This window comes from Brachyistius frenatus, unplaced genomic scaffold (genome assembly GCF_029030835.1).
Source record: "Brachyistius frenatus isolate BFR_SWC_R1_liver_20210118 unplaced genomic scaffold, ASM2903083v1 Contig_372, whole genome shotgun sequence".
Classification (NCBI taxonomy): domain Eukaryota; kingdom Metazoa; phylum Chordata; class Actinopteri; family Embiotocidae; genus Brachyistius; species Brachyistius frenatus.
The window spans coordinates 2501-17500 of record NW_027210971.1 but is presented as its reverse complement, the minus strand read 5'-3'; the positions used below and the strand labels follow the sequence as shown (position 1 = coordinate 17500).

At 43.2% G+C, this 15000-nt stretch overlaps 1 protein-coding gene across 1 annotated transcript in view; it reads left to right on the top strand.

Annotated features, from left to right (window-relative positions):
- LOC138636368 (E3 ubiquitin-protein ligase TRIM35-like) overlaps positions 1-2449 on the top strand; it is a 2703-nt gene extending 254 nt beyond the window's left edge. The window contains exon 1 of the mRNA XM_069724351.1: positions 1-2449. This exon is cut by the window's left edge and continues 254 nt beyond it. Within this exon, the coding sequence (XP_069580452.1) occupies positions 60-1475 (1416 nt within the window). The 5' untranslated portion in view covers positions 1-59 and the 3' untranslated portion in view covers positions 1476-2449.
- Positions 2450-15000: the final 12551 nt, after the last annotated feature.

The window sequence follows — 15000 nt, the reverse complement described above, 5'->3', positions numbered from 1 at the left end:
ATGCTCCGGAGGACCGGGTGAAACCACAACATACGGTCTCGGGCTTCTCAGCTTCAAGCATGGCTTCTTCCTCCTGTTTCCTGGAGAGCAGCCTCTCCTGTCCGGTCTGCCACGACGTCTTCAGAGATCCGGTCCTGCTGTCCTGCAGCCACAGCTTCTGTAAACCCTGCCTCCAGAAGGGGTGGGCCGAGAAACAAACCCGGGAGTGTTTGCTTTGTAAGAGGAGATCCTCCAGGAGCGAACCGCCGTTTAACTTGGCCTTAAAGAACCTGTGTGAGGCCTTCGTTCGGGAGAGAGACCTGAGAGCCTCTGAGCCTTTCTGTCGTCATCACGGTGAGAAACTCAAACGGTTCTGTCTCCACCACCAGCAGCCGGTCTGTCTCGTCTGTCGAGACTCAGAAAAACACACCGACCACAAGTTCAGACCTGTCGATGAGGCTGCAGAGGATCAGAGGAGGAAACTGAAGGAGCTGCTGAAACCCCTGCAGGAGAAACTGAAGCTCTTATGTCACATCAGAGGAAGCTGTGAGCTTACAGCTAAACACATCAAGGTTCAGGTCCAACACACAGAAGGACTGATGAAGCAGCAGTTCAGGAAGCTTCGTCAGTTTCTGGATGAGGAAGAGGAGGCCAGGATCTCTGCTCTGAGGGAGGAAGAGGAGCAGAAGAGCCAGGTGATGAAGGAGAAGATGGAGGCACTGATCAGAGAGATATCTGCTCTGTCAGATGCCGTCGGAGCCACAGAGGAGCAGCTGAGAGCTGCAGACATCTGGTTCCTGCAGAGCTGCATGGCTGCAGCGGAACGAGTCCAGCAGCAGAACCCGCTCATGGACGACGCGCAGCCGGCGCCGGGAACTCTGATGGATGTGGCTAAACATCTGGGCAACCTGACCTTCAACATCTGGGACAAGATGAGGGACATGGTCTCCTTCACTCCAGTGGTTCTGGACCCAAACACTGCCAACCCAGAGCTCCTTCTGTCTGAAGATCTCTGCAGGGTTCGATGGGGACAGAGACAGAACCTTCCTGACAACCCAGAGAGGATCCAGCTCCTCACCTCGGTCCTGGGATCGGAGGGCTTCGACTCCGGGACTCACAACTGGGTCATCGAGGTCGGAGACGGTGATTACTGGGAACTGGGGGGGCTTGGACGGTCCGTCCAGAGGAAGGACGACGTGGTGTCTGGACTTTGGAGAATTTGTTTCTACGACGGTGGCTACAGAGCGTGCTCCGGATCAGAACCACACACAGATCTCACCATGAAGAAGACCTTCCAGAGGATTCGAGTGCATCTGGACTGGGAGAAGGGAACGTTGTCCTTCTCTGATTTTGATACCGACACACACATTCACACCTTCACACACTCTTTCAGTGAAAGGCTTTTCCCCTACTTCAACTGTGTAACTGGTCAACCATTGAGGCTGGTCCCACTGAAGGTCTCTGGGAAAGTGGAAAACACGCTGGCCGGTCAGTGATACACTGAATGTAAAATAATCGTGGTGCTGCAGCCAGGTGGCGCCGATCAGGAAAAGGAGTGGGACAACTGAAGCTGTAGATGTTTTATAATGAACTTCTAAGAATGACGCTACAGAAAGCTTTGAAGTACCAAGTGAAAAGTAACAAAGCTGCTCAGTAATTAATATAAAACATGAATCTTGTGTCAGTGAAGTAAAAGGAACTCGAAGGGAAAAAAACACAAGTTTTATTTGATCCAACCCTGTTTCCATGGCAGCATATTTACCTTTTACATATACAATCATAGCTGTCTGGATTAGATTCTCAGCAACCTGTTATTTTGCGGTTGTTCAGTAGCCTGTGTGCGAACTGTCCTGGAGGCGGTCAGAGTGGAAGTCATCTTACAAAGTTCTACCTAAAGAAACCGGGGTTCACATCTGGAGTCACATCTGGACTTTAAGCAACACTTTAGTTAAAATTCAGGAAAGATTGTTGGACTGAAAGTAAAAAAAAGAAGTAAAAGTTATGTCCCTTTTTTTAATCAAAGCAGACAATGACCTTTAATTTAAGTATTTCACTCAAGAATTTAGTCCTTAACACACAATTGGCTTTCTTAGTGTTTGGAAAAATCCCAAAGATGTTTTCATCCTAACTTCAGCATCTAAAGACTGTAAATAACATCAACATGGTGTCTTCACTCTGCCCGGTTGATTGACTCCTCACTTTAGCCAATGACAGCTTCCATATCCTTCCTCCAGCCGACACTTTTGATGCTTTTGATTGACACTTTGATTAGCCGATGAGGTTATGTTCCGTTTCCAAATCTCTCTGAATGGCATTTTTTTCTGGAAACCTGGAAATACTTTTAGAAAAAAATGTAACATTTTTTCTGTTGCATTGTAATAAGAATTTGAACCTGGTCTCGGCCCGACTTCACATCCTGTTGTGATTTACAAAAACAAAATTCAGGCAGAAATAAAAACCTTCTACTTCAGTGTGTTCAAACTTTTATAACTCAGTACCAGTAGCACCTCCAGTGATTCTGACTGTTGGGATAAAACTTCAGCGTTAGCTTTCAGAACAGACCAGACTGCATGCGTCCACTTCAAAAGCTTCAAGAACAGCTTTAATTTACTTTGGGTTTGTCTCAAAGGGGCATTTTTGGCTATTTTTTTCTGGATTGTTAAGGGTTAAAGAGTTTTGTAAGAACATACGCTCAGTTACCAACAGAAAAACGTTGATTTAACGTCATGGTCATTTTTAACTTTATTATTTTTTCAGATCAAAGTCTTTTGAATGCATGACTTTAAAAGCTAACGATGCCAACTGGCCGTCTTGGATCAATTTACCAACAGATTCTCTCTGCAGCATGACTCCAATGTACAAAGGCCCTCTATTATATAAGCAGCAGCATATATATTTTGTATTCAAAAAGTGATTTCTTCCATAGAGGCAGATAGAGTTTAATGCCTGTTAATTAATTTGTCGCTGTCTGACAGCAGGATTTCTCAAAACGTGTGTTACCAATAAATTTGCAGGACGATTTGGCCTCGAGCCAAGAAAAGTCAATTAGGTTCTGGTGGTGATCCAGATCTGAGCGTTCCACCATTAAACAATTATTGATCCGAGCCATAACTGTGGAACTGATGGAGATAGAGACATGACTCTGATTCCTCAGGGGCTGTTTGTAAAGTCGAGAAATCAATTCAGCTCCAAATTGAAGCAGCGGGGATGATGTGTTCGGGCACGACAGTAAATGGGAGAATTGTTGAGTTCTTTCTGGTTTTACAAGAGTTGGCATTGCATTTTAATATACATTTCATTATGAAATTGTAAATGAAAAAAATGTCCTCAGGATCTTTTGTGGTAAAATAACAGATTTTGCAGATCCCTCGGTCTTCTGTGTGCATCCCTCTCACTCTGACAGGCTGACGCTCCATCAGATCTGTGACCTTGAAACAGGAACAGCGCGAGCCCTCAGCAGATCGAGGCTTTGAGCCCCTAAGACACGGCTGACCCCATTTAACCTGACGCTTTCTGAAAATGACTTTCCCTGATTGCAGCTCAGTTGATCGGAGTCCTCCAGATATGTGCATGTAGGCCGCTGACACCCAGAGGGACTCAGCTGCTGAGGACGCTTCATTGTGATGCTTCACATCATCAGTTGGACTGGGATCAGGAAACAATACCACCAGTCATCACTATGTAAGACACTCAGGTGGTTGAGAAGGTTCTGCAACCACCAACACTTTTGATATTATAAAGAGAAACCCAACAATTTAAACATTCCCCCTTGAGCTAACACGAATGGATGAAAAAAACTCCCTTTGAACCCAGAAGAACCTCCGACAGAACCCAACTAAAATGAGGAGGCCATCTTCCTCAACCGGTTGAGGTGAGGGGAGAGCAGAGAGACAAAAGAACAGCAAACAGTTGGCAGGTTGGTGGAGGCAGTAACCAACAGACTGGATATAAAAGTGTTCGTTGCTTCAGGTCTGAAAAATTTAAAAAAAAGTGTCTTAAGCTGCAATACCAGCGAGTGCCACTAGAGGTCGGCTCCAAAAAGCCTCCGGCTCCATAGACTCCCATTCAACTTCTCTCATCAAATCCAAAGTGAATAAAATGTGTCCATCAGTTATCTCGGTGTTGTTAGCTAAAGTCACTCCTTCTTCTTAGTTTTCTGGAGGTCCATCTGAAAATAATCCCTCATTCATTAGAAAAGAAGATTCAAGAAGACCTGTTTTTGGGGGCGTGTCTGTTTGATTGACAGGCCTGTGGTGCAGTCAGGTTACAGCTATCGGTGGGCGGGACGTAGTATCGTCAGGTTTCCGATCAGATCGGTCAGATCCACCGCTGGCTCCTCCCCCAGCTCGTCCAAATATGGTCACTTCCTGCTCCAAACCGCTCCGAACTAACAAGATGGTGACGGACAGAATCTGAACTGGAGGATTCATAACGTTCACAAACCAACGATGACATCACTGATGGATGATGACATCACTGCTGGTTGATGACATCACTGCTGGTTGATGACATCACTGAGGGTTGTTGGTTGCAGTAACCACAGATTAGAAACACGCAGCTGCAGAAAGAGGAGAGGAGATGCAGAATAACTCAGGGATGGTTCATGGTTCCGAGTCTCCTTCATTCATCCTATTGTACTCTGTTGCAGACACAGATAATGATAGAAAAAGTTATGTAAATAATGAACAAAGGCCAGAAGAGAGAAGTGTCTGTTTAGGAACGTCGTCACTGATTCTGGGGTCAGAAAGTTGTTCTCAGACTCGACCACTTTAATCCCCGCTGATGTCTCTGTTCTTCACTTCAGGATGATGCGCTCCCACTTTCAGTGTGTTTAAGACACTCACTGTTTCTTAGAGTCTCACCGAGGTGTGTCAGGGACATCACCCTGGTTTTATTGGGACATGTTGGAAGGTTGTGTGAGGTGAAGGTTTAATCGAGGCACATCGAAGGGAAATCTTAGAGGTTTCTGATTTTGCTGGTTTCAAGTGAAACATAGTTTGTTGTTTCAGAATAAATATTATGAAGTCTTAAAAATCTCCACCTCGTTGACAGTTTTCTGTGATTGTACAAAAACAAAAAATATCATTACCTGACCTCTCCTTCACAGTCAGAGACAGTTTCTGTAAAAGTCAAGAAACATTTGTTTTGTAAAGGGCACTTATTAATGCTCTGTGATAAACTTTTAATAATCAAACATTGTTTTTTGGAGTTTGGAGGAACCTTATTTGGCTGCATTGATTGAACTGATTCTCTCTGCTGCTCAGTTGTGGAGAAACACTGAGACGAGGCTTCAGACCGAGTTGGTCAAATCATTGTCAGATCAGCAAACCTGTCTTTGGCCTGTGAGGAGAGGAGAGGAGAGGAGAGGAGAGGAGAGGAGAGGAGAGGAGAGGAGAGGAGAGGAGAGGAGAGGAGAGGAGAGGAGGAGATGAAGAGAGGGCACCATGTCTGGTTCCCGCTGTCATTCTTATGACACCATTTTCATACACTGAGTCTAAAAAAGATGTCTTGGGAGCAAAAACCGGCATTCAGTGTGTGATCAGATTTATATTTTGTTTAAATCACAATTATGTCGGCTTTAAACGCACCTTCTTAGCAAAAGCTTGTGTGTATTCAACATTAAACATATATGTTTATATGTCGTTCTTACTAAGCTGTCAAAGAAAGTTTATATCAGCAGTAAAGGTCGCCATCAGTTTTGTGCATGAAAGAAATCAGATACTTTAATCTTTAATCTTCAGATGACTTTAATCGACTTTTCCTCTCGTCAAACTTTCAACGTGTCCAGTACTTTACCTTATGATCCTCCTGCAGAGCTAATGAGCAAATGTTAGCCTGCTGTGCTCGTCTTCGATGGAGACCATGACAAGATTTCACTGTCATTGGCTGCCTGCAATGTCAATCAAAAGATGTGGTTTTCCAAGTGTGTTTACTTTTCTTCTATTTAGTCTGAATTTTATTTATTTGAAGTGGCCGTGACACCTTTGAGTTTGAGGACTAGTTCATATTGTCTTGTTTTTTTTTCTTGAACCACTTTAGAACCAAAGCAGTAGCAGCAGTTGGTCGTTTTCCAGTCAAGAGCATTTTATTTGATTTTAGTTAGTTCACAGGATGCAGTCGTTTACAGATTAGACTCTCTGACCTCTTTTCAGAAACACATGCATGTTGTTGGTTCTCTAATTTGGGATGCGTGTGTGTGTGTGTGTGTGTGTGTGTGCGTGTGTGTGTGTGTGTTCTCACGTGTGTGTAAATTATCCATGAATACGAACCTTAGAATGTGAGTGTGCAGACGGTGACGTTGGGTTCAGCTCCCCAGCTGTAAAGCCTTTTCCCTGTTTTTCTCCTTGAATTCTAACCTTGTATCTTCTGTGTTTTCTTCCCACACACTCACATGCCTCCTCCTCCTCCTCCTCCTCCTCCTCCTCCTCCCCGACCACTTACTGCAGCGTGACAGTATAATTCAGGTGGAAGCGATAAGAAAGCTTTGTGCTTGCAGGGACGTCCTGACCTCTCCGCCTCGGCCGCTCTCCGATGCACGAGGTCACACTCACAGTGTTTTTCTGTTACTCATGAGGAATGAAGACATTTTCTCTGCACACACAAACCAGGATGTCACTCTTATTTTTCTGCTGTCTTCTGTTCCTGCGTTTCCTTGTTGTTGATTTGAAAGTGTGAAACTACAAAAATGATGGAAAGATCTGTCTTCCAGTCCAACAGTTGTGTTTTTAACCGCCGTGTTGACTTCACAGTGACTCCGGTCTGTGATCTCATACAGTTTATGTCAAACATCATGAATGCAGCGTCTCTGTCTTTTAGCTCTTTAAAAGCTTGTTTCCATTCATCACAAGAATATTTAACTCCATCACTATGAATTTTATTTCAGTTTGGTTGTTCCGATTATATTTTTATTATTTACAATCAAAAATGACAATCTGGTGTTTATAGCATTTAGCGTAGAAGTTGGAAGTAGAAGTTAGATTTACTTATGATATATCTGATATAACCAATTTCATTATCTCTGGATCATTTTTTGTTTTGTTGATATATTGTCAAAAGTCGAAACTGAAGAAACAGAAATCTTAAAATGTGGGTGTTCTGGGACGGCCGAAGGAGAGAGGATGTGAGTCTGTGTTGGAGGGACTAGAGGGATTTTTTTTTTGCCCGTTTTTCCTGCTGCATTTAAATGTCCAACATTTTAAAACCTCCTCCAGAGTGGCGAGCAGACCTCGGACCTCTGAGGGGGCTCTCTGTAAAGAGCAGGATAATTAGTCCTCCTTCTCTACCTGCACATTTCTGAACATTTGCATCCTACCTGATCAGTATGAAAGCATCATGACAAGATTGTTGACCTCAGTGCTGCTACAAAGAAGAAAACTGGAGGTTTGAGGACGAGTAGCGAGTTTTAAACGGATGAAGATGAAGCAAATAGAAATCTGAAAGATTGAAAATCTGATATTCAGTTGTTGTTTTTTCTTTTCTTCTTTCACTGCACCCTTCGAGTTTTTGGAATTTAATTTCTCTGCTGACTGATAAGAACTTTCTTTAGGAAATGGATGTTGGATTTGTGCAGACTGACGGAGGAGGAGGTCTGTGTGAAGCTTCAGAGCGCCGTCTCCTCCGCCCAAAGCTGGATGGTATCACCTTGTAATGAGTGTCAGGATGAGAGTCTGAAAACGTCTCAGCCAAGAATCCTCGTCCCCTTCAGGAGGCTGTAGATTTAACATGTTGGATCAGTTTACTTTTCAGCTGCAAAGTCGAAACATCAGTTTAAGAGTGCAAAATGTCATTGAGACAATTTCAAACTGCATTTAGTGAGATAAACCCAACGAATGACACACAACTAGGCTTTGATACACTGTTTTCACTTTGGCTCTGTTACACACAACTCCTGCAGGGCAGAACAAAGGAGATCCACACAGAAACAGCTGAATCAACGTATATCATTTATTGATTGTACAAAAAAATACACAAACAGAAAACCGAGTGTTCGTGATAACCACAGACTGGATATAAAACCACAGACTGGATATAAAACCACAGACTGGATATAAAACCACAGACTGGATATAAAACTACAGACGATATAAACCACAGACTGGATATAAAACCACAGACTGGATATAAAACCACAGACTAGATATAAAACTACAGACTGGATATAAAACCACAGACTGGATATAAAACCACAGACTGGATATAAAACCACAGACTGGATATAAAACTACAGACGATATAAACCACAGACTGGATATAAAACCACAGACTGGATATAAAACCACAGACTGGATATAAAACTACAGACTGGATATAAAACCACAGACTGGATATAAAACCACAGACTGGATATAAAACTACAGTCTGGATATAAAACCACAGACTGGATATAAACTACAGACTGGATATAAAACTACAGACTGGATATAAAACACAGACTGGATATAAAACTACAGACTGGATATAAAACTACAGACTGGATATAAACCACAGACTGGATATAAAACTACAGACTGGATATAAAACCACAGACTGGATATAAAACCACAGACTGGATATAAAACTACAGACTGGATATAAAACCACAGACTGGATATAAACCACAGACTGGATATAAAACTACAGACTGGATATAAGACACAGACTGGATATAAAACTACAGACGATATAAACCACAGACTGGATATAAAACACAGACTGGATATAAAACTACAGACGATATAAACCACAGACTGGATATAAAACACAGACTGGCTATAAAACACAGACTCAATATAAAGCCACAGACTGGCTATAAAACACAGACTCAATATAAAGCCACAGACAGGATATAAAACACAGACTGGATATAAAAGAGTTCGTAGCTTCAGGTCTGTAAAATGGTTCTGATCCAGAAGTGTCTTCAGCTGCAATACCAGCGAGTGCCACTAGAGGTCGGCTCCAAAAAGCCTCCGGCTCCATAGACTCCCATTCAACTTCTCTCATCAAATCCAAAGTGAATAAAATGTGTCCATCAGTTCTCTCGGTGTTGTTAGCTAAAGTCACTCCTTCTTCTTAGTTTTCTGGAGGTCCATCTGAAAATAATCCCTCATTCATTAGAAAAGAAGATTCAAGAAGACCTGTTTTTGGGGGCGTGTCTGTTTGATTGACAGGCCTGTGGTGCAGTCAGGTTTTTGCTTATAGAACAGGGAGGTGACATTCAATCACAACCAGTCACTGCAGATGCCCGTGGAGATGTACTGAGAGCTGCTCACCAGTGATCAAATCAAGATACAAGTTAATACCAGGTGGGAAAATCATCCCATAATGGGAAAGCATCAGAGTTAGAATTGTGCAGAAGAGTGACACTAAATATAATTTATACAGATCATTAAGTTGTACGTTTCATCATCGCAACATTTTGCAGCCAGCAGAGAGCCTCATCTCTTGATAATGTAAAGAGAACTTGTGTGATACCACTGCAGGTACTTCTCATCATGTTCCCTGTCATGCATCCAACATACATAATGGAACGTCAACCACAGAAGTTTGTAGTTGTCATGTGCTTGATTTGATTTATATTCCTCTGTAGTTCTGCATGTGTTTGGATCTTTTGAGACTTTAACATCGCTCCTAGAATTTCAATAAAGTTCTGAAAAAGTCTGAACAAACCTGAAGAACAGAAAGTCCAGAGAGGACGCAGAGAGAGATGGTGGATCTTAAAAAGTGATATAGGGATTTTATTGCTCTTAAAAAATAACAGTAAAAACTGAAGCTAAACTATACCGACTTTTTGTCCAAAACCACGGACCGCTGACTCTATTTCCCACAATGCATCCAGTAGAAACCATTAAACAGACCCTCCCCGAGTTTTAAATGTCCACAAAATTGGTGCATTGAACCTTTAACTTTGGAGTTTACAACTTTTTATACTTTGTGATCACAGGAAGACAAATCTTACTATTCAAGATTTAAAAAAAAAAAAAAAAAAAAATCTTTTGTTTCTGCATATTATATATTATTTTATATATATATATATATATATATATATGTAAATAAATAAATATAGCATCGCTGGCTTTCCGTCCCTTGTAATGTAAACAGTATCTGTAATAATGGATCGACTCATAGGTTTGACAGGATAGAAGAAATACATTTTTTAGAAATTATGACTTTATATAAACAGCACAGAATCCACTTTTTGACACGAATTGTGAACAGTTCAACCAAACAAATATTTTCCTTCTAAAAATGATTTAAATTGAGGGATTTTAGAGGCTTTCAGAGGTTAAATTATATTATACGATACATCATGATGAAAACAGCTAAATGTGAAAAGATGCTGAGAAGTACTGATCCTTCAGGATTTTCTCCTTGGTAACCTCTGCTTCAGGCCTCCATCCCTCAAACTATCAAACAATCATCACAACGATGTTCAGTTCGCCGATACAAAACTGAGAAAGGCGGCAAATCCTCCAGTTTAGGAAGCCAGAACTGGATGATTTCAGAAGTTTTGATTGACTGATTGATTAAACAGTTAGATGTCAGATTGTAACACCTAAAACATATCAGTATATAAAATAATGTCTTAATACTGATAGTAGTAGTATTTGTATTATTAGTTGTGTGTGTGTGTGTGTGTGTGTGTGTGTGTGTGTGTGTGTGTGTGTGTGTGTGTGTGTGTGTGTGTGTGTGTGTGTGTGTGTGTGTGTGTGTGTGTGTGTGATGCTGTAATGATTTGCAGGCCTCTCCCAAGTGATCCTCAGGAAGTGAAGTCAGAGGGGCCACAGGAAACACACTCATCTGTTTCCTGTGTTGAATCCTCACGCCCCCCCCCATCCCTAACCCCAACAACTTGTTTTTGTCTGGAAATCTGTCCTATTTTCCCCCTACTCATTTTCCCCTTGCTGTGTGTGTGTGTGTGTGTGTGTGTGTGTGTGTGTGTGTGTGTGTGTGTGTGTGTGTGTGTGTGTGTCAGACACAGATCAGGTCACAGTGGTTGTGCACATGCTGAATATCCATGTAGCTGCAGCCTTTAACCTCTGAAGGCTTCACACACTTTGTTTTCAGCAAACTTCTTTGTCAGACTCTTTTTCCCAGCATGCCCTGCCACCTCACCCCATGCTCGAACACTTCTCTGAGTTGAATAAACCACTTGTCCTTGTCAGAGGACTCACTGCACTAATTTAGCAACCATCCTCTTGAATATGTGTTTCAGGCTGCTGTAAGTTAATATAAGGCTTTTATTTGTCTTGAAGAACGCTCTCTGAGGTATTTTTAGCTTTACAATACAGAAACAATTAAATATGCACAATCTGAAATGTTTCTCTCAAGAGGCAGACTGAGCATGAAAGAATATAAAAAGTAGAAGAGAACAGATCACCAGTGAGCTCTGTGGTTAGAAGACCTGTTGGCATAGCAACCAATTGGGTTTGGGAATTAACCGTGTGTGATTTGAAAGCATGGTTGATCAGTCTGTATGTCAGCGCTGGTGAGTCCGTCCAAACTGACATGTCTCCACCCAACACATTCATTCTACTCTCAGACTTTCTCGCCTGCCGTCTGGTCTCTGTTTGCGCTCATATAAAGGTTCATGGACCAAGTACTCATATTTATCCAAGTAAATATTGGTGTAAACTTGTGAGAAACCAGTATCCCGGCATTTGACAGTGTACAAACCTTCCTCCAGTGCACCGGACCTGACCGTGTGTGATTGGTGGGAGCACAAAATCTAAAGATGGTGATACGAAAAGCAGCTAAACAAGAGAAACAGCCAAATGCAAGTAATATGAGAAAAAGTGCTTGACGACCAGCTGCTGGACTTTCTCCAGGAAAAGTTCTGAACGCTATTTTCCACCGGTTCCGTCTCAGACACGACCACCGGAGTAAATCTCCGTTGATGCTTCATCTCCCACCGGCTGCACCGCCGTCCGTCTGCACCGCCCGTCTGCACCATTCTTCTGCACCGCCGCCCATCTGCAGCGCCCGTCTGCACCATCCGTCTGCAGCGCCCGTCTGCAGCGCCCGTCTGCACCATCCATCTGCACCGCCGTCCGTCTGCAGCGCCCGTCTGCACCATCCGTCTGCAGCGCCCCTCTGCAGCGCCCGTCTGCACCATCCATCTGCACCGCCGTCCGTCTGCAGCGCCCGTCTGCACCATCCGTCTGCAGCGCCCGTCTGCACCATCCGTCTGCACCGCCGTCCGTCTGCAGCGCCCGTCTGCACCATCCGTCTGCACCGCCGTCCGTCTGCAGCGCCCGTCTGCACCATCTGTCTGCACCGCCGTCCGTCTGCGGGAAGTGTGTTGAGAAAACGAAATAAAACTCTGGGAACATTTTCAAAATAAAACACCCGTGTGCAAACTCCCGGTCGTAAAACACTTCATTACTTCACAGTCTTCCCCGGCGGCCTTTCAATCAGGACAAGAAATACGTTCTCCTGCTACAGACACGGTCTGTGAAACACAATAAACACACAACGGACGAAAAAAAGACATTTAACAGCGTTTACCCACAATAGAAGAACAGAAATCAATGAAACATGACCAGATGAGGAAGGAAGAGAAAACGCTCCCGGTGGAAAATGAAAATGAAACCACAACAAAGTCGTGACTTGACGGACCGCCTTCAGTGGAAAATGCAGGTCAGGCAGCTTTTTGAGGTCTGAGAGGAGACGAGGTGGTTTTATCTGAATAAAATGTTCTGCCCTCTCAACCTAGCGTTGGACATCTGAATGCAGAGCTGAAGGATGGAACCGCATCACTCTACACTGACGTGGATTACAGATCGAGGAATATCTCCAGAGTTTATCTGAGAGGAATCCACCTGCAGTTTCATGAATATCTCCCTGAACAGACATCAGCTGGATCACGAAGCCTTTTGCTGGGACGAAGAGGACAGGAAGTGCAGTTGAGTCGGAGTCACTGATTGATTGATTGATTGATTGATTGATTGGTTGGTTGGTTGGTTGTTTGTTTGTTTGTTTGTTTGTTTGTTTGTTTGTTTGTTGTAGTTGTGATGCCTCAGAAGCAGAAGTTTGCAGAGAACATTATGTGTTGGACTTTATTGTTGTTCAGTTGCTGACTGGCACGATGCAGACCTGGAATTTGGTTTCCTGGATTGGGAATGTAAAATAATTCCCTCTTCATACAGGGTCACATTCATAAATAGGTGAAGAAGCTGCTGCAGCCGCACGCTCAGTGAAATTCATCTAGTGTCATGTTCTTAAGAGGATGACTGGTCTTATTTCTCGTGCTCCACCATCCAGTCCAACTTCCCATTTGGGCAGATGAAGAATGCGACTAATGGGCAGAGCAGAGACGTAATAGTGAATCACTGAACACTTCACGTCAGTGCTTAATGTGAATTTACTGCCTGAGAGACTTGTTTCATATGTCTGGTTAATGTTCACATCCCTAAAAATATTTCTCCCCCTCAAAACTTCCAACCGGAGCATCACCTCAGAAGAGGATTATTGTAATGTTTTTGATGTGAGCGCTGACACGTCGGATGAAAGGAGGGCGTAGTGAGGCGTTTAGTCTCAGGCAGTGTGTCTCAGACACAGCCTGCCAGTGAGGGAATGAGTCTCGGGGCATGTCTGCCTCTCTGAGCAGATCTGGGTTGACACATTTATCCAAACCCTGTTTCGTGGGAAAGCCAGCGCTGGAGGTGAAGTAGTATGTGTATGGTGGAGCCTCCGCCTTTCTACCAGTGAAACAAACAGGAAATCAGCCGCTTCATGAGAAATGTCTTCGGCGTAGGACGCTGCCTTCCTGACATCTCACACACGGCAGTAACAGCCTGGTGGGATGGTTCTCTGCCATAAATAAAATCTGAGTTGATTTTACTTTTGAATCTGGCTGAAGATGGTGTTAGAGGATGATCTCTCATCATTATATAATTACCATTTCTGTGATTTGACTGAATTAAATATTGAAAATACAAACAGCACATTGGTAAATCCAGGTGTTCTTGCACGTTGGTGATTTTATAATGACAGATTTTTAAATCTTTGGCATGTTTGCTGCTGCATGTAGTCGTAAAATAACAGTAAAATAATGTTCCTGACCACAACTCATGCACCCATCGATGCTCAGAGAGCTGCTCGTACATCTGCTATTTAAACAGTGTGAGTGCTGGATGGTGAAATATCTGCTGACTGAGGCTAGCAAAGAAACTTGTGTTGCTTTGTGAGCTGAATAAGCCTCAAATATTGATTTATTGGTTGATTTACTCTTTAATATGCTGCGATCAGCTGATCTTTTCTTGAAAGGACACTGACGTCGTTCATTTGGCTCTTGACTTTAACTTTGCTGTCGATCATAGAATGATGTTACAAAGTGATGAGTTTCCTCACTCACAAACAATCTCTGGCAGAGTGCCGTTAGCAGGTTGGAGGAACACGTTAACAACATGTGTCGGTGTAGCTGATGTGATCTACGAACATTGACCATTTCAACACATCGGTGAGTGTCGTCCATAAATGACAGACTGCTAATGTTACCTGTTTTCTTTAGTTTTTTTTCAAGCATCAACCATCAGTGATGTCATCATCCATCAGTGATGTCATCGTTGGTTTGTGAACGTTATGAATCCTCCAGTTCAGATTCTGTCCGTCACATCTTGCTAGTTCGGAGCGGTTCGGAGCAGGAAGTGACCATATTTGGACGAGCTGGGGGAGGAGCCAGCGGTGGATCTGACCGATCTGATCGGAAACCTGACGATACTACGTCCCGCCCACCGATAGCTGTAACCTGACTGCACCACAGGCCTGTCAATCAAACAGACACGCCCCCAAAAACAGGTCTTCTTGAATCTTCTTTTCTAATGAATGAGGGATTATTTTCAGATGGACCTCCAGAAAACTAATAAGAAGGAGTGACTTTAGCTAACAACACCGAGAGAACTGATGGACACATTTTATTCACTTTGGATTTGATGAGAGAAGTTGAATGGGAGTCTATGGAGCCGGAGGCTTTTTGGAGCCGACCTCTAGTGGCACTCGCTGGTATTGCAGCTGAAGACACTTCTGGATCAGAACCATTTTTTG